This window comes from Somniosus microcephalus, chromosome 9 (assembly GCF_052327205.1).
Source record: "Somniosus microcephalus isolate GS21.2 chromosome 9, FLI_Smic_1.0, whole genome shotgun sequence".
Lineage (NCBI taxonomy): Eukaryota > Metazoa > Chordata > Chondrichthyes > Squaliformes > Somniosidae > Somniosus > Somniosus microcephalus.
In genome coordinates, this window is record NC_140995.1 from 204,006,874 (window position 1) to 204,030,809 (window position 23,936).

Genomic DNA, 23,936 nt, shown 5'->3' on the forward strand with positions numbered 1-23,936 from the left:
ACCGTTCTCGAATCTAGGGAATTTTAGAAAATCACAACCAATGCATTCACTATCTCTGTTACCACCTCTCTTAGAATCCTAGGATGCAGGCCATGAGGTCTAGGGGATTTGTCAGCTTTTAATCCCATTAGTTTCTCTATTACTTTTTCTCTACCGATATTAATTCATTTAAGTTCCTCAATCTCATTGGCTCCTTGGTTCCCCACTATTTTTGGTATGTTTTTTGTGTTTTCTACTGTGAAGACAGATAAAAAATACTTGTTTAAAGTATCTGCGATTTCCTTATTCCCCATTATAATTTCTCCTGTCTCAGCCTCTAAGGGACCAACTCTTCCTTTTTACATACTTGTAGAAACTTTTACAATCTGTTTTTATATTTCTTGCTACTTTAATCTCACATTCTATTTTCTCCCTTTTTATCAATTTGTGGTCGTCCTTTGCTGGTTTCTAAAGCTCTCCCAATCCTTAGGCTTACTACTATTCTTTGCAACATTATAAGCCTCTTCTTTTAATCTAACACTATCATTAACTTCTTTAGTTAGAAAGACTCGCATTTCACGACCACCGGACATCTCAAAGCGCTTTACAGCCAATGAAGTACTTTTTGAAGTGTAGTCACTGTTGTAATGTGGGAAATGTGGCAGCCGATTTACACACAGCAAGCTCCCACAAACAGCAATGTGAAAATCAACCAGATAATCTGTTTTTGTTATGTTGGTTGAGGGAGAAATATTGGCCAGAGCACCGGGCATAACTCCCCTACTCTTCTTCGAAATAGCGTCATGGGATCTTTTACGTCCACCTAAGAGAACTGACAGGGCCTCGGGTTAACGTCTCATCCGAAAGATGGCACCTCTGACAATGCAGCACTCCCTCAATACTGCACTGGAGTGTCAGCCTAGCTTTATGTGCGCAAGTCCCTGGAGTGGGACTTGAACTCACAACCTTCTGACTCACAAGCGAGTGTGCTACCAACTGAGCCACAGATGGATCACTTTCTTCATGGAGCTTTTATTTCTCAATAGAATGTATATTCGTTGAGAATTTTGGACTATATCTTTAAATGTTTGCCGCTGTTTACCTACCGTCATACCTTTTAATCTAATTTCCCAATCTACCTTAGCCAACTTCCTCCTCATACCTATGTATTTGGCTTTATTTAAGTTTAAGACTCTAGTTTCAGACTTAGAATTTCACGTTGGGTTTGAGAGTGAAATACTTATCATATTATGATCACTCTTCCCCAGTGGATCCTTTACTATGTGATTACTAATTAACCCTGTCTCATTGCACAATACAAGATCTAACATAGACTGTTCCCTGGTTGGTTCCATGATGTATTGTTCTAGGAAACTGTCTCAAATGCATTCCATGAACTTATCCTCCAGACTACCTTTATCAATTTGATTTGCCCAGTCTATATGAGGATTAAAGTCCCCCACAATTATTGGATTACCTTTGTTACAAGCTCCTATTATTTGTTGAATAATACTCTGTCTAACAGTATAGCTCTTGTTAGGGGGGCCTACAAACTACCCCCACCAGTGTTTTCTGCCCCTTGTTATTCCTTATCTCCACCCATACTGATTCTACTTCCTGATCTTCCAAGCCAAGATCCTTTCTCACTACTGTTCTTATGTCATCCTTTATGATCACGGCTACCCCCCTCCTTTTACATTTTCAAAACGTCAAGTACCCTGTAATATTTAGTTCCCAACGTTGGCCACCTTGCAACCACGTCTCTGTAATGGCTATTCGACCAAACGCATTTATCACTATTTGTGTCACTAATTCATCTATCTTGTTATGAATGCTTCATGCATTCAGATAAAGAGCCTTTCATTTTAACTTTTTATCGTTTTCCCTGCTTTCACCTTACTCGCTGATGCAATATTACCGTTAAACTCTCTGGGCTGGATTTTGCCAGTGGGGACGTGATGGAGGCGGGACTCCCACTTTTTGGGTTGTAGTCCCGCCTTCATCGATTTGTGGCCAACCCATGCGATTTTCCCTTGATTGACCTTGTTGAGCCCGCCCAGCGGGCTCAGCAGGCCAATTAAGGGACACCCGGTTACAGGTGACATCAGGGATTGACATTTCATCAGTCAAGAGCTTTTGACAGATGAAATATCAGCGTTTGACAGCTCTGTCTGAAGCTGTCAAACACTGACAATCTGACTTCTAACTTGAGTCCTTCTCCACAGACTCAGTTAGAAATCTCTCCAGAACAGAAAGCAGAATGTTGCAACTTTTGACAGCTCGCAGCCATTCTGCTTTCTGTGCCGGTGAGATGAGGGACTCCCGAGACCTGAAGGAAGGAAGCCTGCATTAGTAAGTAAAGGTAAGTAAAACTTATTTAAACACTTTACACTTACCTCACACACTTACCTCTGCACTCATGCACCCATCACTCACCTGAACACCGGACATCTCGAACCCTCCAAGGCCTTCAGCCCGACGGTCCACCTCGCTAACTTGGCATGGTTTGGAGCCGTCGGGCAGCCCACACTTCAGGGCTAAAAATAGGGATTAGGCCAAAAACTGCCTGTTAACTACCTGTTAACAGGCAGTTAATTGGCACTAATACCCTTCCCGCCTTGGGGAGGCGGCTCCCAGCACAGGTCGGGTACCCTCCTCCTGGGAAACAGGCATGGAGGCGGGTTGGGGGCGGGAAGGGTTCATGCCCCCCAATTCTGCAATCTTAATACCCCACACGCCTCCATTCACGCCTCCTGGCCCTGGAAAATTCGAGCCCTCTGTCTCTTCCTGTCACACTCTTCTTAGCTTTACTCAAATTGCTACACTGCTCCATTGCCTTGACTTTTTTCTTTAATTTTCTAAATTTCCCCTCACAGCCCTAGTTATTTGATTCGCCAGTCCAAAAGTGTACCTATAAACATGCTGATATGAGGGCAAAAAAAGTATGTACTTGCAGACAATTTGTGAATGACCCCAGGAGCATTCTCATTCCAAGGTACATTTGTACTGTTTTGATTCATTTGTATTTGTTTGAAAATGATGAAAAACTTGGATAACATGGAGGCATGGTTTGTTGGTGTTACTCCAATATATTCTGTTAGACTGACTACCTCACACGGGGATTTCCTGTTCTTGACTCTTCTACCATTGGGAAATAATGATTAGATGCCAGGCAGGGTGAACAAGTCACCCTCAACTGCTTTTGCAGACTGCTTAACTAAAGTTCGAGTGCAGATTCCTGGGAGCAGTCTGTCTTCTCAGTCAAGGAAAAGGTGGGCTGCATGGGGAGAGGGAAAGGGAGGATGAAGTAAAGAAGCGTGAATATTTGCGAACCTTTGTATTTTACGTGCGCCATTGCGATCCTTGTTGACAATATTTCCCATAGATTTGTACAATCACAGCCACATATGCAGAGCTGTGAACAGACGGTTAAAGGGCCACTCGCTCAGCTAACAATTCCAACAGTGTAGCCTCTTTTTTTCCCCCTAATTTATGTTATAGGGAAGCAAGCCACCTAGTTTGTAGCATCTAACACCGTCCACCTCGTGAGGACACTCGGTCCTGCTGAAGTTGCCTATTATAACATGTAATTTACTCTTGTACACGTGGATTCCCTTTACCGAAGCTGGACTGCTTTTATCATTTTTGGATTTTACCACAGGACCTTGTAGTTGAAGAAAAGGAAGATGGAAAACAATCCCCAGTCAGCAAAGTGGTACCCTCTTCGAAAGCAGAGGAGCCCATAGCAGCGTACAGGGCGTTTAAATCCTTCTTGATATTGTGGAAGCAACTTGAGGTGTTTAAGGAGGAATGGGGCAGGCTGAAACTTGGCATGGAGCACATCAACTCTGTGACCCTCTACAAACAGTTCTGCAGATTGTACAGGTGAGAAAGTTGAACACGGAAAAAGAGAATGTTGTAATGCGTACAGGTATTCTATCCTTCTTTAGTATGCACTGGGTATAATATTCTACAATATAGATTATATTCTGTTCTCTGATAAATCGTACTGAGCTTGCTGTGTGAAATTATGTGCTATCAGAATGAATGTTAAACTGAAATTTTGTACCACTGAGGTTGGAATTACTCTCAATTATTTGTCAGGTTTGTCTATCTGTGAGGTCATGAGTTAGAGGCCACTTTATGCGATTGTGGAAGGGGGGGAGTTTTTGGGGAATGGAACATCGAAGAAATGATGTAGCCTATATACAGGAAACTTTGTTATATCCGGCACCGACGGGACCGAGCTGTTGCCGATCTATCAAAACTGCCGGACATACAAAGTTAATGTTGAAGCATACGGAGGTTTTCATCTCCGTATCTGACAACAAACACTGTTGCTTAGCAACAGCTTGTAACCAGTCGGCCCGTACCTTGGAAGCATCTCTGTAGCTTAGCAACAGCTTCAGAGAGACTTTATAGAGCCCGACTGTTGAAAACAAAGCCACGAGAAGAAAAAAAACCTAACAAAACGGCTCCTGATTTCTGCCGGTAGATCGAGGTTTCCGGACATACAACCTCCGGATAAACCAAAGTTTCCTGTAAGAGACTTTGGGCAAGTCGCCATAAAAAATTTCAACTAGTCTTAAACTGAGGGTATGTGCCTTATGCAGGAGATCACCATGCACATACAGGACTAATACTGCTTTGCATATTCATGGCTGCGAAGGGAGACCAAGACTCCCTACTGACTCGTCGCTGCCCAGCTTGCCATTCATGTATCATAGAAACATAGAAACATAGAAGATAGGAGCAGGAGTAGGCCATTCGGCCCCTCGAGACTGCTCCGCCATTCAATGCGATCATGGCTGATCATCCAAATTCAGTACTCGGTCCCTGCTTTCTCCCCATACCCCTTGATCCCTTTAGCCTTGAGAAATATATCCAACTCCTTCTTGAATATATTTAATGAATTGGCCTCTACTGCCTTCTGTGGTAGAGAATTCCACAGGTTCACCACTCTGGGTGAAGAAATTCCTCCTAATTTCTGTCCTAAATGGCCTACCCCTTATCCTTAGACTGTGACCCCTGGTTCTGGACTCCCCGACCATCGGGAACATTCTTCCTGCATCTAGTCTGTCCAGTCCTGTCAGAATTTTATAAGTTTCAATGAGATCCCCTCTCATTCTTCTAAACTCCAGCGAGTACAAGCCCAATCGACCCAATCTCTCCTCATACGTCATTCCTGCCATCCCAGGTATCAGCCTGGTGAATCTTCGCTGAACTCCTTCCATGGCAAGAACATCCTTCCTCAGATAAGGCGACCAAAACTGCACACAATACTCAAGGTGTGGTCTCACCGAGGCCCTGTACAACTGCAGCAAGACATTCTTGTTCCTGTACTCAAACCCTCTCGCTACGAAGGCTAACATACCATTTGGCTTCTTAACCGCCTGCTGCACCTGCATGCTTACCTTCAGCAACTGGTGCACAAGGACACCCAGGTCTCGTTGCGCTTCCCCTTCTCCCAATCTATTGCCATTCAGATAATAATCTGCCTTCCTGTTTTTGCTACCAAAGTGGATAACCTCACATTTATCCACGTTATATTGCATCTGCCATGCTTCTGCCCAATCACCCAACCTGTCCAAATCATACTGGAGTTTCTCGGCATTCTCCTCACAGCACACACGCCCACCCAGCTTTGTGTCGTCTGCAAACTTGGAGATATTACATCTAGTTCCCTCGTCTAGATCATTAATATATATTGTGAACAGCTGGGGTCCTAGGACCGATCCCTGCGGTACCCCACTAGTCACTGCCTGCCACTCGGAAAAAGAGCCGTTTATTCCAACTCTTTGCTTTCTGTCTGCCAACCAGTTCTCTATCCAAGTCAGTACCTTGCCCCCAATCCCATGTGCCTTAACTTTACACGCTAATCTCTTATGCGGGACCTTATCGAAAGCCTTCTGAAAGTCCAAATACACCACATCCACTGGTTTTCCCTTATCTATTTTACCAATTACATCCTCAAAAAATTCCAGTAGATTAGTCAAGCACGATTTACCCTTTGTAAATCCATGTTGACTTTGTCCGATCCTGTCACTGTTTTCCAAGTGCTCTGCTATTACATCTTTTATGATGGACTCTAGCATTTTCCCCACTACCGATGTCAGGCTTACCGGTCTGTAATTCCCCGTTTTCTCTCTACCACCTTTTTTGAATAGTGGGGTAACATTAGCTACCCTCCAATCCATGGGTACCGTTCCAGAGTCCATCGAATGTTGCAAGATGATCAGCAATGCATCTACTATTTCTAGGGCCACTTCCTTAAATACCCTAGGATGTAGATTATCAGGCCCTGAGGATTTATCGGCCTTCAATCCCATCAATTTCCTTAACACCATTTCCCTACAAATACTGATTTCTTTCAGTTCCTCCCTTTCATCAGACCCTATGTTCCCCAACATCTCTGGGAGGTTATTTGTGTCCTCTTTTGTGAAGACAGAACCAAAATATGTATTTAATTGGTCTGCCATTTCTTTGTTCCCCATTATAAATTCCCCTGATTCTGACTGCAAGGGACCTACGCTTGACTTCATCAATCTTTTTTTCTTCACATATCTATAAAAGCTTTTACAGTCAGTTTTTAAGTTCCCTGAAAGCTTACTCTCATATTCTATTTTCCCCTTCTTAATTAATCCCTTTGTTGAATCCTAAACTGCTCCCAATCCTCAGGTTTACTGCTTTTTCTGGCCAATTTATATGTCCTCTCCTTGGATCTTATGCTATCCCTAATTTCCCTTGTTAGCCACAGTTGAGTCACCTGTTTTGTTTTATTTTTATGCCAAACTGGGATGAACAAATTCTGTAGTTCATCCATGCGGTCTTTGAATGTTTACCATTGCCTATCCACCGTCAACCCTTTGAGTGCCATTCCCCAATCAATCCTACCCAACTCGCGCCTCAGACCATCGTAGTTTCCTTTGTTTAAATTCAGGACCCTAGTCTCTGAGTCAACAACTTAATTCTCCTTCTTAATGAAGAATTCGATCATATTATGATCGCTCCGACCCAAGGGGCCTCGTTCAACAAGATTGTTAATTAATCCTTTCTCGTTATATAATACCCAGTCTAAGATGGCCTGATCTCTGGTTGGTTCCTCAGAGGAGGCCAATATCGGTGCAGAAACACTGTCACTTCAGGATGCTCAGGCTGAAAATCCCTCTGGTCAATCGGTTCTCTTCTCAATCTGTTGCAATGAGAAGCTCCTAGGGGAACTTGCCTCGTGTGAATTTAGAGCTTAGCATGAGAAAGGGTTCATCAGACCATACCAGCTCCTCCATGGTGGCCAGATTGAATCTTTCCATCACTTAGTTGGCAAATTTCACCCTTCTCATTGTGACAGTCTCTGCTACCTCCAGATGAGACAGTACCTTCAGACTCTACTTTACAGATCCCAGCATAAGCCAAACCCTCTGGAACACTTCCTCTGTTCCCTAACGGTTTCCTACAGATATCCCTCCAACCTTTTGTGCTGTGCTCAAGGCCATGACAATAGTTAGCGGAGAAAATGTGAGAGGAACCTGGAAGCAAGTCCTAGGCTGTCAATTACTGGAGGAGGAATGGTGAGGAGTATGGAGACAAACCTTTATTGCAACAAGTAATCCCTAGCCTTTTGTGTTTGGACCTTCCACGCCCACATGCAACTGAAGGCAATGCAATAGATATAACCATCTGGTCACTTAGCAGTAAATGTTTTTATCAGTGATCAGATCTTAAGAGCAACTTGCTGTTCTAGAAAAAAAAACAGTGAACCTGAAGACTTTGCCCTCCATTCTAGATTGGAAATCCTGTACCCAACTATGAAAGCAACAACCTGCCAGTTAGGTATGGAAGATGAGTATGAGAGAATGATGATGGACAATCAGCCACTACTCCCACCAAAGGGGACATCAGAAGTGGAAATAAAAACTCAACAGGTATGTTGGGCGCATCTCAGCAAAGGCTTAATTTGGTTGAAATACTTTTCATAGAGCATGCTTTTTTCCAGAGAGTTTCCCCCCTAAACAGTTAAGTATTTAATTTAGTCATCACTGCTTTTTTAATTAATTCTTCCACTGCTGACCGGAAACATCACTGTCTCTATCGTTTATTGCCGGCTGATAGGTCCACCCAGCTCTGTCGTTGTTTATTTAATTCCTGGACTTATTTATTTCATTCTGTGGCTTTGATGCCTACTGATAATCTCAACCAGCTTGTGTTCTTGCGGGGAGTCATAGGGTACATAATTTTAGAACAGCGTTCTTTAATTAAATAAATAAAATCAGAATCGAGCGGGCAGGCCAGCAGGAGTTCATAAATTAAATAAATTATATTGGACTCAATTAATTAAATAATATCACGGTCAACAAATTGAGTAAATAACGTAAATAACCAGGTAAGTGTTGGTTAAGGGAGACATGTTGGCCAGGACTCTGGGAGAACGCTCCTGCTCTTCTTACAATAGTGCTGTGGAATATTTTAGGCCGCCTGAGAGGGCAGACGGGGCCTCGGTTTAATGTCTCAACTGAAAGACAGCACCTCGGACAGTGTTCAATATTGCACGGCAATGCCAGCCCAGATTATGTGCGCAAGTCGTTTGAACCTACAACCTTCTAACTCAGAGGCAAGAGTGCTACCACTGAACCAAAGCTGACACCTAGATGGACCCTGGTCTTTTCTCGATTTGATGAGAGAGGGGAGAAAGACTTACATAAAGAATAATAGTGAGAAAAGAGTTGGGCACAAATTGAGAGATTGAAAGATTATAATGAGAAAAATGAGATCCAGACAGACAGAGACAGGAAAAAAATGCAGAATAGGACAGAAGCAGCGAGACAGTTACAGAAAGAGAGACACAATTTTTGTTGTTGTTTGTGAGCAAACTCATGTGAAATCTACTGGTAATAACATACGCAGGTTATAATGAGGTTTGTTTCTGCCTTCGGTGCTTTCCCCAAGAACCCAAAATTAACATAAGAACATAAGAAATAAGAGCAGGAGTAGGCCATTTGGCCCTTCGAGCTAATAAGATCATGGCTGATCTTCTACCTCATCTCCACTTTCCTGCACTATCCTCATATCCCTTGATTCCCTTGCTATTAAAAAATCTATCGATCACTGTTTTGAATATACTCAATGACTGAGCCTCCACAGCCCTCTGGGGTAGAGAATTCCAAAGATTCACCACCCTCTGAGTGAAGAAATTTCTCTTCATCTCAGTCCTAAATGGCTGACCCCTTACTCTGAGACTGTGACCCCTGGTTCTAGACTCCCCAGCCAGGGGAAACATAGAGCCTGCATCTACCCTGTCGAGCCCTGTAAGAATTTTGTATGTTTTAATCAGATCACCTCTCATTCTTCTAAACTCTAGAGAATGTAGGCCTCAATTTGTCCTCATAGGACAATCCCCCCCCATCCCAGGAACCAGTCTGGTGAACCATCGTTGCACTCCCTCCATGGCAAGTATATCCGTCCTTAGGTAAGGAGACCAAAACTGTACACAATACTCCAGGTGTGGTCTCACCAGGGCCCTATAGAAGTACAGTAAGACATCAAATGAAGTTGAAGTAAATGACTGCCTTGTCTGCTTTTTTTTTTCCAGTTACATAAAATACTTGAAAGTATGGAATGTTACATGATCCATGAACTTCAGAAAAAAATCGCAAAGGAGATGACCCTCGTTATGTCAGAAAGAGCCAGAGGAGAAGCAGCTCTACCAACAGGTAAAGAATGACACATTCATCAAAAAAGCTAATTGTTCCTCACTTTCATAAGGTAAAGTGAAACCCTCATAATATTAATTTTACTTTGCAAATAATTGATTTTAAGCTTTTGATATTAACCAGCTCCGTGAGATGTTTTACTGTGGTAATAAAAAAGAAGGAAAAGCTGTATAGAAAACCGTTTCTAAATCTGCTAGAGGCATCTAGTGGTAGCTAATTGGTACCTTGTTAGCAATTTTCCTTTCTGCCCTTTGCTGGTAGACACTAGCCTGAACTGAAACCACCCGAGCAACACCGGATACTAATAATGGCGGCATGTTACTAGTACCCTGGCCATGTTACTGGTACCTGGCCATGTTACTGGTACCCTGACAATGTTACTGGTACCTGACCATGTTACTAGTACCCTGGCCATGTTACTGGTACCCTGACAATGTTACTGGTACCTGACTATGTTACTGGTACCTGGCCATGTTACTGGTACCCTGACCATGTTACTGGTACCCTGACCATGTTACTGGTACCCGACCATGTTACTGGTACGCGACCATGTTACAGGTACCCGGCCATGTTACTGGTACCTGGCCATGTTACTGGTACCTGGCCATGTTACTGGTAACCTGGCCATGTTACTGGTACCTAGCCATGTTACTGGTACCTGACCATGTTACTGGTACCCTGACCATGTTACTGGTACCCTGACCATGTTACTGGTACCCTGACCATGTTACTGGTGCCTGGTCATGTTACTGGTACCGGGTCATGTTACTGGTAACCTGGCCATGTTACTGGTACCCTGACAATGTTACTGGTACCTGACTATGTTACTGGTACCTGGCCATGTTACTGGTACCTGGCCATGTTACTGGTTCCCTGCCCATGTTACTGGTACCCTGACCATGTTACTGGTACCCTGGCCATGTTACTGGTACCCAGCCATGTTACTGGTACCTGGCCATGTTACTAGTACCAGGCCGTTACTGGTACCTGGCCATGTTACTGGTACCTAGCCATGTTACTGGTACCCTGGCCATGTTACTGGTACCCGGCCACGTTACTGGTACCTGGCCATGTTACTGGTACCAGGCCGTTACTGGTACCCTGGCCATGTTACTGGTACCTGGCCATGTTATTGATACCCTGGCCATGTTACTGGTACCCTGGCCATGTTACTGGTACCTGGCCACGTTACTGGTACCTGGCCACGTTACTGGTACCTGACCACGTTACTGGTACCTGACCACGTTACTGGTACCTGACCACGTTACTGGTACCTGACCACGTTACTGTTACCTGACCACGTTACTGTTACCTGACCATGTTACTGGTACCTGGCCATGTTACTGGTACCTGGCCATGTTACTGGTACCTGGCCATGTTACTGGTACCTGGCCATGTTACTGGTACCTGGCCATGTTACTGGTACCCTGGCCATGTTACTGGTACCAGGCCATGTTAAGACATAGTGGAAGGACCTTAAATTTTAAATCCATCCCCTCAGGAGTGGAATCAATTTTGGGACAATTATTTTGCTGTTTCCACCTTGAAATTTTACTTTCAAAAGGGACCCAATCCATGTATTATCCTACAGAACACTGCCCTGCTCTGCTCTTGCAGGCACCCTGGGCTTTTTGTAGCCATTAACCTCCCTGCTTGCTGGGAGCACACCTGAAAAATACTAATAGAGCTGATGGAAATTTGTCGTCATTGGCACTACGTTGATCAGGCCGCCACCGTTCTGGTGGCAAAGCCACTGCTAAAATAAATCTGAGCCATTGGCCTCAATATTAACTTTGCGACATACTAAGAGCAGGGGGTCCGATAGCGCGCGAGAAACCCAGAAGTCTGTCAGTGGCTGTCAGTGGCTTTTTAACTCAGCCACCTCATTATCATTTTACGTCTGAGTTTCCCGTCCAATCAGCAGCAGCAGGCCTGATGTGAACCTTCCTGACGCGATCTCAACTCCAGCATTTAAAGGGGCACTCCAAACATGCATGTTGAAGGAGTTGGGAAGAAAATTGAAGCAACTGGCAGAATGGATTACAGACGGGCAAAGGCTACGCCTCATTTCTGTGATGCCTCCCTGGATGAGCTGCTGGGGGCTGTAAGGAGTTGGAGAGAGATGCTGTTAGCTACTGACAGGATGATGAAGGCTGTAGCTGACACCGAGAAGGCGTGGTTGGAGGTAGTGGAGGAGGTCAGCAGCAGGAGCGTGGTGTCACGCTCCTGGATGCGGTGCAGAAAGCACTTTAATGAAAAGACAGCCATCCATGGTTAAGTAAAGTAATAAAGGATAGTATCCAACTGAAAACAAGGGCATATAAAGTAGCCAAATCTAGTGGGAGGACAGAAGATTGGGAAGCATTTAAAAGCCAGCAAAGAATAACTAAAAGATTAATTAAGAAAGGGAAGATAGATTATGAAAGTAAACTAGCAAAAAATATAAAAACAGATAGCAAGAGTTTCTACAGTTATATAAAAAGAAAAAGGGTGGCTAAAGTGAATGTTGGTCCCTTAGAGGACGAGACCGGGAAATTAGTAGTGGGGAACATGGAGATGGCAAAAACGCTGAACAAATATTTTGTATCAGTCTTTACAGTAGAGGACACTAAAAATATCCCAACACTGGACAAACAGGGGGCTATAGGGGGGGAGGAGCTACACATGATTAAAATCACTAAGGAGATGGTACTCGGTAAGATAATGGAACTTAAGGCGGATAAATCCCCTGGACCTGATGGCTTACATCCTAGGGTCTTGAGAGAAGTAGCGGTAGGGATTGCGGATGCATTGCTGGTAATTTTCCAAAACTCCCTGGATTCAGGAAAGGTCCCAGCAGATTGGAAAACTGCTAATGTAACGCCCTTATTTAAAAAGGGAGGTAGACAAAAGGCTGGAAACTATAGACCAGTTAGCCTAACATCTGTGGTTGGTAAAATGTTGGAGTCCATTATTAAGGAAGCAGTAACAGGACATTTGGATAAGCATAATTTAATCGGACAGAGTCAGCATGGTTTTATGAAGGGGAAGTCATGTTTGACAAATTTGCTCGAATTCTTTAAGGACGTAACAAACAGGGTGGATAAAGGGGAACTAGTGGATGTGGTGTATTTGGACTTCCAAAAGGCATTTGACAAGGTGCCACACAAAAGGTTACTGCACAAGATAAAAAATCACGGGATTGGGGGTAATATACTGGCATGGGTGGAAGATTGGCTATCTAACAGAAAACAGAGAGTTGGGATAAATGGTTCATTCTCGGGTTGGCAATCAGTAACTAGTGGTGTTCCGCAGGGGTCAGTGCTGGGACCCCAACTCTTTACAATCTATATTAATGATTTGGAGGAGGGGACCAAGTGCAACATATCCAAGTTTGCCGATGATACAAAGATGGGAGGGAAAGCAGTGAGTGAGGAGGACATAAAAAACCTGCAAAAGGACATAGACAGGCTAAGTGAGTGGGCAGAAATTTGGCAGATGGAATATAATGTTGGAAAGTGTGAGGTTATGCACTTTGGCAGAAAAAATCAAAGAGCAAGTTATTATCTAAATGGAGAGAAACTGCAAAGTGCTACAGTACAAAGGGATCTGGGGGTCCTGGTGCATGAAACACAAAAAGTTAGTATGCAGGTGCAGCAGGTGATCAGGAAGGCCAATGGAATCTTGGCTTTTATTGCAAGGGGGATGGAGTATAAAAGCAGGGAAGTCTTGCTTCAGTTATACAGGGTACTGGTGAGGCCACACCTGGAATACTGCGTACAGTTTTGGTTTCCATATTTAAGAAAATATATACTTGCTCTTGAGGCAGTTCAGAGAAGGTTTACTCAGTTGATTCCGGAGATGAGGGGGTTGACTTATGAGGAAAGGTTGAGTAGGTTGGGCCTCTACTCATTGGAATTCAGAAGAATGAGAGGCGATCTTATCAAAACATATAAGATTGTGAGGGGGCTTGATCGGGTGGATGCGGGGAGGATGTTTCCACTGATGGGTGAGACTAGAACTAGGGGGCATAATCTTAGAATAAGGGGCTGCCCTTTCAAAACTGAGATGAGGAGAAACTTCTTAACTCAGAGGGTAGTAAATCTATGGAATTTGCTACCTCAGAGAGCTGTGGAAGCTGCGACATTAAATAAATTTAAAACGGAGATAGACAGTCTCCTAGCTGATAAGGGAATTAGGGGTTACGGGGAGCGGGCAGGGAAGTGGACGTGAGTCTAGGTTCGGATCAGCCATGATCCTATTGAATGGCGGAGCAGGCCCGAGGGGCCGTATGGCCTACTCCTGCTCCTACTTATTATGTTCTTATGACCTCAGCAGTCCAGGAAAGGTGAGTACAGTGGCACATTAATCTAGATCCTGCTGTGCGCATGACGCCACCCCCTCACTCTGCCTTGTCTCTCCTCACACCCACTTACCCTGCTAGTGCACCCATCCTTCTATTTCTATGCACCTCATCACATCCCCATCTATTCATCCACCACTCCCACTCACCCTCATCCTTATGCAATGTCATGCCTCTCCCTCACAGTCACCCTCACCAAATGCTCTCCATCCATCGGATGGACACATGCCATTACACTCACTCATGCGTCTTTTCTTTCCCTCCTTGCAGGAGAAGAGAGCACAGAACACCGGGGAGAGGGAGAGAATGGGAGGGGGCCTCCACAGATCTCACAACTGAGAAGTGCAGAGAAGGAGACACTGGAGATCAGTGGAGTTTCCGCATCCCTGGTCATAGGAGATGGGGAGACGGGGAGCTCCCAGCTACCTGGTGACACAGTTAAGTCAAAGCCACCCACATGTCATATAGCACTCAGTCATGTTGACTTGATTTCAACAGCGAGTGAAATATTATCTTCATAATGATAACTTGCCAGAAGTAATTTGTGTCTTTTATCTCTGACCGGGCCTTCACATGTGCAGCAGAAGTTGGTGGAGGTGGCTGACGGTTCCTCAGAGGAGCTGAGTCCTCCTGAACGTGCACCATCACTGTAGTATATGTACGTTTAAGAGGAGAACTGCTTTTACAGCTCCTGTATACTGTAGTACCGGCAGTGACCAGACCTGTATATAAACCGACTGAACACCCTACTGCAAACAGGGGTACCATGGAAGTGGAATGACGAATGTAAACGAGCTTTCCAGAAGTGCAAAGAATTGATCACATCAAAAGAGGTGTTGGCTCATTTCAACCCAGCACTACCAATTCGGTTGGCGTGTGATGCATCACCCTATGGTATTGGAGCGGTGCTGTCGCACAAATTCCCGGACATTTTGGAGAGGCCAGTAGCCTTTGCGTCTCGGTCACTAACCTCAGCCGAGCGCAACTATGCCCAGATTGACAGGGAGGCCCTCAGCCTCATGTGGGGAGTGAAAAAGTTCAACCACTATCTGCACGGGCAGAAGTTCACCTTGCTGACTGACCACCAACCACTTGTCTCCATCTTTAATCCAAAGAAGGGCGTTCTGGTGATGACTGCGCAACGGCTACAAAGATGGTCCCTTTTTCTAGGGGCGAACCAATATGAAATAGAGTATAAGGGCACGAAACAGCATGGAAACGCTGATGGGCTATCATGCCTGCCACTGCCTACTGCGGAGGAAGTACCAGCAGTGGACCCTGTCGAAATATTTTATTCAACTATAATTGAACGCTTGCCAGTAACTAACGCGGATATAGAGAAGGAGACCCGAAATGATCCGACACTGTCTCGGGTATATGATTTGACGGTGAAGGGATGGCCAACTCATGGCGACTCACTGTTGCCAGCATTCTCATCCAGAAGAGAACAGCTGTCAGTATGCCAGGGGACATTGATGTGTGGATCCCGAGTGGTAATTCCACCCAAGTTAAGGGAGAGAGTGCTCAATGAGCTTCACGAAGGCCATCTGGGAGGGGTGAAAATGAAAAGCCTTGCTAGGGCTTATGTGTGGTGGCTGGGGATCGATCAACAAATCGAGGACCTAACAAAGAGCTGCTCAGGATGCCAGAAGGTCCAAAATGCACCACCACATGCCCCTCTACACCCGTGGGAGTGGCCCTCCTCTCCATGGCAACGGGTGCATATTGATTTTGCTGGTCCATTCATGGACTCAATGTTCTTAATAGCAGTGGATGCGCTCTCGAAATGGCCTGAGGTGATCAAAATGTCCTCCACCACTACAGAGAAGCCGATTGCAGCCCTACGGACCATATTTGCCAGGAACGGCTTGCCAGAGCAGATTTGCTCTGATAACGGACCACAGTTTGTGTCCGAAGAGTTTCGGAAATTTATGAGAAGGAATGGGGTAAGGCATTACACATCCGCCCCATATCATCCAGCCACAAATGGATTGGCTGAGAGGTTCGTACAAACCTTTAAAAAGGCAGTAAGGGCCATGTGCGATGACGACATTCCACTGCAGCATAAGGTGGACAATTTCCTGTTAGCCTACAGAAATGCGACACATGCAGTTACCAACTAGACCCCGGCCATGATGTTCTTTAACCGAAGGTTGAGATCTCGTCTGGATTTGCTCAGACCAAATGTACGAAGAAATGTTGAGAATAAGCAATTCCAGCACATCAATGAGAAGCCGACAAGGAGCTTCAATGTACGACAACCAGTCTTGACCCGCGACTACCGAACAGAGAAATGGCAACCAGGAACGATATGCACACGGCAGGGGCCACTAATGTACACAGTGGATGTTGGGGAGAACATTGTGAGACGCCATGTCGACCAGATCCTAGCGTCACAGGAACAAGTCAACCCCATGTCTCGCGTACCTGGTGATGAACCCGACATACCGGTAGCATCTACCCCAGAAACAGTAGCATCGGAAGCTGATGAACTAACCGACGACAGGGGGCCAGAATCGCCTCCGCACCAAGAGCAAGACACTCAGGAAAGGCGCTATCCAGAAAGGATCAGGAAGCCGCCCCAAAGACTGAATTTATAAATGGACTATTTCAGTTAATGTGCATGTTAAAAGTGTTAACTGTTAAATGAATGTTATGGTACTGTTAATCTAAAAGGGGAGGAATTGTAGTGTATGTACCTTTAAGAGGATAACTACTTTTACAGCTCCTGTATACTGTAGTACCGGCAGTGACCACACCTGTATATAAACCCTGAGTAGGGATCTGTACTGTTAGTTTTTAGAATACCCTCATCCAGTAAACACCTGTTGATTGTTCATCTGCAGTCTCTGTCTATTTATTGAAGGACACCATACATCAAGATTCACGGATTTAACAATCACAGGACTCATACAGACCACACACCAGCTCAGATACTCACACTTCGGTCGGACCAGTAAGGCAGATAGTTGGGTTTTCACCTGGTAACTCACACTTCACAAGTGAGCAAGAGCAGATGGTGGAGATGGGCACAACTGTGGAGAGTGTGCGTCAGAGGGAGCAGCCCTTTCCAAGCTCTGCTCAGATGGACACAGATGCTGTACCTCGGGGCTGCCGATGAAGAGGTGAATCATTGAACAGCAGCAGGCAATGTGCGATGTACTGACAGGCCTTCAAAGTGGAGTCACCACGATTGCAGCAAGACTGGAATAGTCCACCTCAAGCATGAGGGTGGTGATGTCACAGGCCACTGAGATGATGTCTTCTTCCATGGATAGAGTGGCCAGGCCATGGCCATTACGCTCTAATCAAATGAGTCCATGCATGCTTTCAACACCACCGTGCAGACTCTGGATACCAACATGTCTGCCACCTTAAATAAGTTGACAGATACCTTAGCCTTGCCCTTACAGGGCTGGACTGATCTGCACCAAAGTGTTCTCCAGCACAGAGGTAGCAGTGAAGTGCGGCTGGGCCATGAGAGGGATGATGGCAAAGGGGTCATGGAAGTGGGGAGACCACTCAAAGCGCTTCGACTTCTCACCTGTTGCCCCCCCACCCCGCCCCTCGGTCAGTACCCAACATGCTGCCTCGTCTCCCGATGGCTGAGTCTTCACTGCACAGGTGCAGGTGGAGCAGTCTTTGCTGGGACCCTCACATGCTCCAAAAACCCAAATGACGTTGGTCAAGAGCATCTCGGCAGTCAGAGAAGGGATGTGAGCAGCCTGTCTCTACCCCAGCTGAAGCCACAGGGGTTACACGATGTAGGAGTAACAGAAAAGGAAGAGTAAGGCTTTGTAGATGCACATGGGTGTCTGAGCAAATGTTGTTTCTGTAAGTTTTTGTTCTTTATTTAGCTCATATAAATGTTATTCTTCTTCACCATTTTCCCATCTTGTCCATTCTTGGGTATTGGGTGGTAAGTGGCTTTCTAACTTGTTTGATGATGAATGTAAAGACATGAATTGATGGGGACCAATGGGGGGATGTTGAAGCTATGGTTGGTTGGTTGCAGGACTGCTTTGCGTCAGTGACTTGGGGAGGGGGGGCGGTGGTGGTGGGAGGGGGAAGAGTGGCCATTGCATTTTCTGGTGACATGGGTGCACTGGTGCAACCTAAGTGAACCTTGCATTAATAAGGGCATTCCTGGCATCCCAGGCAACAATGTGAGCAGCTGCAGCTGCATTGCCCTCATCACCCTCCTCCTCTTCTTCCTCGCCCTCTGAATTATCTGAGAAGGATCTGAGCTATTCGCCTTGTTCCTCCTGCAGGCCCAAGTCTCGCTGTTGCACAATGTTGTGCAGTGCACAGCAAACCACAACCATTCTGGAGATCCAGACTGGCGCATACTGAAGGGCGCCTCCAGATCTGTTCAGGCACCTGAAGCGCATCTTCAGAATGCCGATGGCCTGTTCAATCACACATCTGGTGGTGATATGGCATTTATTGTAGTGCTGTTTGGGCTTTAGTGGTCGGGTTTCTAATGGGTGTCATGAGCCAAGTTTGCAGTGGGTATCCCTTGTGGAGCCTAGCAACCACCCCTTAAATCTGCTTCCAGGTCCAAAGAGATCAGGGAGGCTGGACTGCCGCAGGATGAAAGCATCATGGCAGCTGCCCGAGAATCTTGTGCACACCTGCATAAACATCTTTTTGTTGTTGCGCACCAGCTGCACATTGATGGAGTGGAAGCTCTTGCGGTTGACGAATACTCCTGGTTGTTCTGGGGGTTCCCGGATTGCCACATGTGTGCAGTCAATGGCGCCCTGCACATGTGCTCATTCTGACTGGCATCATCGGTGGCAAAGTGGACATAATTGCCAGCCCTGGCGAACAGCCCATCAGTCACCTGTCTTATGCATTTGTTTGTGGCCAACTGGGAGATCATAAATGTGTCTACGGCAGAGTCTTGGAAGAATCCGGAGGCAAAAAAGTTGAGGGCGGTAGTGACTTTAATAGCCTCTGGTAACCCGTGGCCACCAGGTCCAGCAGGCAGCAAGTCTTCTTCTAGGAGGCTGCAAATGTCTGCCACCACCTGACATGACATCCTGAGCCTCCTGAGACACTGGTGTTCAGACATACAAGGAAACAAATCAGCCTCTGCCTGTGGACCCTTTTCTGTGGGTAGTGCCTCCTGTGAGCTGCACCTCTCCGCTGGTCCCCTCTCCGCTGGTCCCCTCTCCGTTGGTCCCCTCTCCACTGGTCCCCTCTCCACTGGTCCCCTCTCCACTGGAGCCCTCTCCACTGGAGCCCTCTCCACTGTCCCCTCTCCGCTGGTCCCCTCTCCGCTGGTCCCCTCTCCACTGGTCCCCTCTCCGCTGGTCCCCTCTCCGCTGGTCCCCTCTCCACTGGTCCCCTCTCCACTGGTGCCCTCTCCACTGGTCCCCTCTCCACTGGTCCCTCTCCGCTGGTCCCCTCTCCACTGGTCCCCTCTCCACTGGTCCCTCTCCGCTGGTCCCCTCTCCACTGGTCCCCTCTCCACTGGTCCCTCTCCGCTGGTCCCCTCTCCACTGGCCCCCTCTCTGATGGTCCCCTCTCCACTAGTCCCCTCTCCACTGGTCCCTTCTCTGCTGGTCCCCTCTCCGCTGGTCCCCTCTCCACTGGTCCCCTCTCTGATGGTCCCCTCTCCGCTGGTCCCCTCTCCGCTGGTGCCCTCCCCGCTGGCCCCCTCCCTGCTGGCCCCCTCCCCGCTGGCCCCCTCCCCGCTGGCCCCCTCCCCGCTGGCCCCCTCCCCGCTGGCCCCCTCTCCGCTGGCACCCTCTCTGCTGGTCCCCTCTCCGCTGGTCCCCTCTCCGCTGGTCCCTTCTCTGCTGGTCCCCTCTCCGCTGGTCCCTTCTCTGCTGGTCCCCTCTCCGCTGGTCCCCTCTCCACTGGTCCCCTCTCTGATGGTCCCCTCTCCGCTGGCCCCCTCTCCGCTGGCCCCCTCTCCGCTGGCGCCCTCCCTGTTGGTCCCCTCTCTGCTGGTCCCCTCTCCGCTGGTCCCTTCTCTGCTGGTCCCCTCTCCGCTGGTCCCCTCTCCGCTGGTCCCCTCTCCGCTGGTCCCCTCTCCACTGGTCCCCTCTCTGATGGTCCCCTCTCCGCTGGTCCCCTCTCCGTTGGTGCCCTCCCCGCTGGCCCCCTCCCCGCTGGCCCCCTCCCTGCTGGCCCCCCTCTTTGCTGGCCCCTCTCTGCTGGCCCCCTCTCCGCTCGCCCCCTCTCTGCTGTGGAGCTACAGGTCTGTGACCAGCAGGCTGCGGGTGGTGATGCTGGTCATCTTGGTCCTCATCTGAGGTCCAATCTAAGGCAGCATGTGCGGCCTCCATCCTGATGTGATTAGAGCAAACCTCCAAAGTAGAAAGTAACCTCTAAATTGTACAATGTCACCTCTCAGCAAAAGTACAGTGAACAAACCCTTTCCCACTAGCAGGTAAGAAAGCAGCTGTGTGTACTGAATATTTATTGGCATCTTTGCCTGAGATTGCTTCAGCCCCCTCAATTGCCACTGTGTACTCGCTTTGGTTTCACTGGCGCGTTTCAGGAAGCCCGGGAAATCCGTGGACCCGAAGTTAAACTGAAAACATTGTGTCAATATCGCTCTAATTGAACGATTAGCAACTGGAAATTGGCAACCCGCCTATCCCGAGGGGCCCACAGCCTAACAGTCAAATGCGGTAGTTCGCGGGTTGAAGCCGGCTTGCCGACACGCTGTCAATTTCGTCGGTTTTAACCCCCCAACCACACCCAAACCCACGTGTTCTTCCACATTACAATTCAGCCCATTATGCCTAATATTACTGCCCTTTGCTATTCTAAGTAATAGATATCCACTGCAGAGACTTGAGCACATAATCCAGGCTGACACTCCAGTGCAGTGCTGAGGGAGTGCTGCGCTGTCGGAGGTGCCGTCTTTCGGATGAGTTGTTAAACCAAGTTGTCTGCTCAGGTGGATGTAAAAAATCCCATGGCACTTTTCTAAGAAGAGCAGGGGAGTTCTCCTCGGTGTCCTGGCCAATATTTATCCCTCAATCAGCAATACTAAAAAACAGATTGTCTGCTCATTATCACCGTGCTGTTTGTGGGACCTTTCTGTGCACAAATTGGCTGCGCTGTTTCCTACGTTACAACAGTGGCTACAATTTGAAAAGAACTTAATTGGCTGTAAAGCGCTTTGGGATGTCCTGAGACTGTGAAAGGCGCTCTATAAATACAAGTCTTTCTTTTCTTTCTTTTTCATCTAGTTCGCTTTCCCCCATCCTAGTAGAATTACAACGTGCTCTTTCTCTGTGTTCAAGTTTCTCACCTGTATTATTTGTTGACTGTGATATTATTTAATTAATTAATTGTGTCCAATATAATTTAATTAATTTATGAATTCCTGCTGGCCTGCCCACTCAATTCTGATTGTATTTATTTAATTAAAGAACGCTGTTCCAAAATTATGTACCCTTTGACTCCCTACAAGAACACAAGCTGGTTGAGCTTATCAGTAGGCCTCAAAGCTCTTGGAGCTACTTATACTGTCCACTTCAAAGGCCTTTCCTGGTAATAAATCGCACAACTCTATTACCATTTGGATGAAAAAGCTCGGACTGACTTTTGACCATAGATACAACTTGTGCCCTCTGGTACTTGAACCTATTGCCACAGGAAACAAGGTGGTTGTTGTTCATTTTCACTGCTTTAAAAATGGTAAAGACTTTGATTTAAAGTATGGAACTGAAGGCCAATAATATTCTTTTTAAAAAGACTTGAATTGCAGCCCTGAAGATGTTTAGAACACAATAGGACTAAAAAAGGGGGGAAAATACAACTTACACTGGAATTCCCTCTTTCCTCTAGACGTTTGGAAGCATTCAGTCATGACGGAAAACTTCTCGTTAGTGAGGCCTCAAATTGTTGAAAACTTTGTTCAGAAATTGAAGGAACATTCACAAGAGACTGATAAAGAGGTGCGGAACCAGTTTAATTTGCCAGCAGTTTAAAAACTCAAAATAAACGCAAGTAAATTAGCTATCAAGTGTCACTAACGGGACTCAGTTACCAAGGTGGTTCCTTGAGTTAAAGGAGCTATTGTGTCAATATTGAAACGGCTAATCTTTTAAATTTATACTTTTTTTAGTTCTGTCTGGTAATATTGGTCAGAGACGATCATTGTGTAACTTTGAAAATACCTCCTATGTTCCGTCGTTCCTTTACGTTTTTAATTTGTGGAATATTCCACTTGAAAAATAAACATAAAGAAGCTTTATTTTTATTGGGCTTTCAATCATCCTTTAATGGATTCTGAAAGAACTCTAGCCTAAGGGTCAATGGGAATCTGTCCATGAAGCGCACACAGGAGGTCATTTTAAACTAACTTGCCGGGCGGGAAACCCGCCCATTCCCTCAAATGGAGTCCCAGGAGCATGCTGGAGATTTAAAAAAAATTAATTCATGGGATGTGGGAAAATTTATTGCTGATCCATAATTGCCCTTGAGAAGGTGGTGGTGACCATTTCAGAGGGCAGTTAAGAGTTAACCGCATTGCTGTGGGGCTGGAGATACATTTAGGCCAGACTGAGTAAGGACAGCAGAGGACATTAGTGAACCAGATGGGTTTTTACAACAATGCGCTAGTTTCATGGTTGATACAAGTACCATTACTGATACAGGTAGACTACCCTTTATCCGAACTTCCGAAAACCAAAACCCTCTAAAAACCGAAGGTTTTTTCGTTCCACGTAAGTCGTGCGTACGACTTACGCTGAGCAGAGGGTCAGCGTAAGTCGTGCGCACGACCCCCCGCGGACCCCGACCCCCGCCGACCCCCCCGCGGACCCACGCTGAGCGTCAGCGTAAGTCATGCGCAGGACCCCCGCCGACCCCCCCGCCGGCCGCGACCCCCGCCGACCCCCCCGCGGACCCCCGCCGACCCCGACCCCCGCCGACTTACGCTGAGCGTCAGCGTAAGTCGTGCGCACGACCCCCCGCGGACCCCCCCCGCGGACCCCCCCCGCCGACGCCGACCCCCCCGCGGACCCCGCCGGCCCCGACCCCCCCGCCGGCCCCGACCCCCGCCGACCCCCCCGCGGACCCCCACCGACCCACCTTCCGAAATCCGAAATTCTCCGAAAACCGAAACACGGCTGGTCCCGAGGTTTTCGGATAAAGGATAGTCTACCTGTACTAGCTTTTTTAAAATTCCTGGCCAATATTTATCCCCCAACCAACATAACAAAAACAGATTATCTGGTCATTATCACATTGCTGTTTGTGGGACCTTGCTGTGCGTAAATTGGCTGCCGCGTTTCCCACATTACAGCAGTGACTCCACTTCAAAAAAGTACTTCATTGGCTGTAAAGCGCTTTGAGACGTCTGGTGGTGGTGAAAGGCGCTATATAAATACAAGTCTTTTTTTCTTCCAGATTTATTTAATTAACTGAATTTGAACTCATGTCTCGGGATCATTAGTCCAGGCCTCTGGATTACTAGTCCAGTAACATAACCACTATGCTACCGTACACATATACTAGATGCAATGCTAGATACAAGGGGATACCTGCATGTCCCGAGCCTTCAGTGTTGCTGTGGTGGGCAGGAAGGGATTTAAATTTTGAAAGGTCACCTCCGTGAATCCGCTCAATAGCGGCACGATCGGCTGCAGTTTGGGTACAATTTTTAAAAAGTTAATTTCAGACTCCTCTCCCACTGCCCCACAGACAGCCGGGGCTGCTCCCCTGCTGTTGGTGCCTGAGGTCTCCAGCAGCAGTTTTCCATCTAGCCGTGCATGCAGGAATCCCACTGGGAGCCCGCCAAAGTGATTTAAATTAGACAGAGCCTAGAAAATTTGCTGGGGTTTAATGATGGCCAAAGGAAAGCAGATTAACGTTAGTAGAATTGTGATCTTATTTCCTGTTTGGGGATTGAGGGTGGAGGTGGGGGGAAATCAGAA

At 46.8% G+C, this 23,936-nt stretch overlaps 1 protein-coding gene across 1 annotated transcript in view; it reads left to right on the forward strand.

The window, feature by feature from the left end:
• The window catches only part of ccdc162 (coiled-coil domain containing 162), a 203,289-nt gene that overhangs the window by 127,219 nt on the left and 52,134 nt on the right, over nucleotides 1-23,936 (forward strand). Inside the window, exons 25-28 of the mRNA XM_085997788.1 lie at nucleotides 3,641-3,864; nucleotides 7,763-7,901; nucleotides 9,566-9,686; nucleotides 21,844-21,953. Coding sequence (XP_085853914.1) covers nucleotides 3,641-3,864; nucleotides 7,763-7,901; nucleotides 9,566-9,686; nucleotides 21,844-21,953 — 594 coding nt within the window. The remainder of the gene's footprint in view (nucleotides 1-3,640; nucleotides 3,865-7,762; nucleotides 7,902-9,565; nucleotides 9,687-21,843; nucleotides 21,954-23,936) is intronic.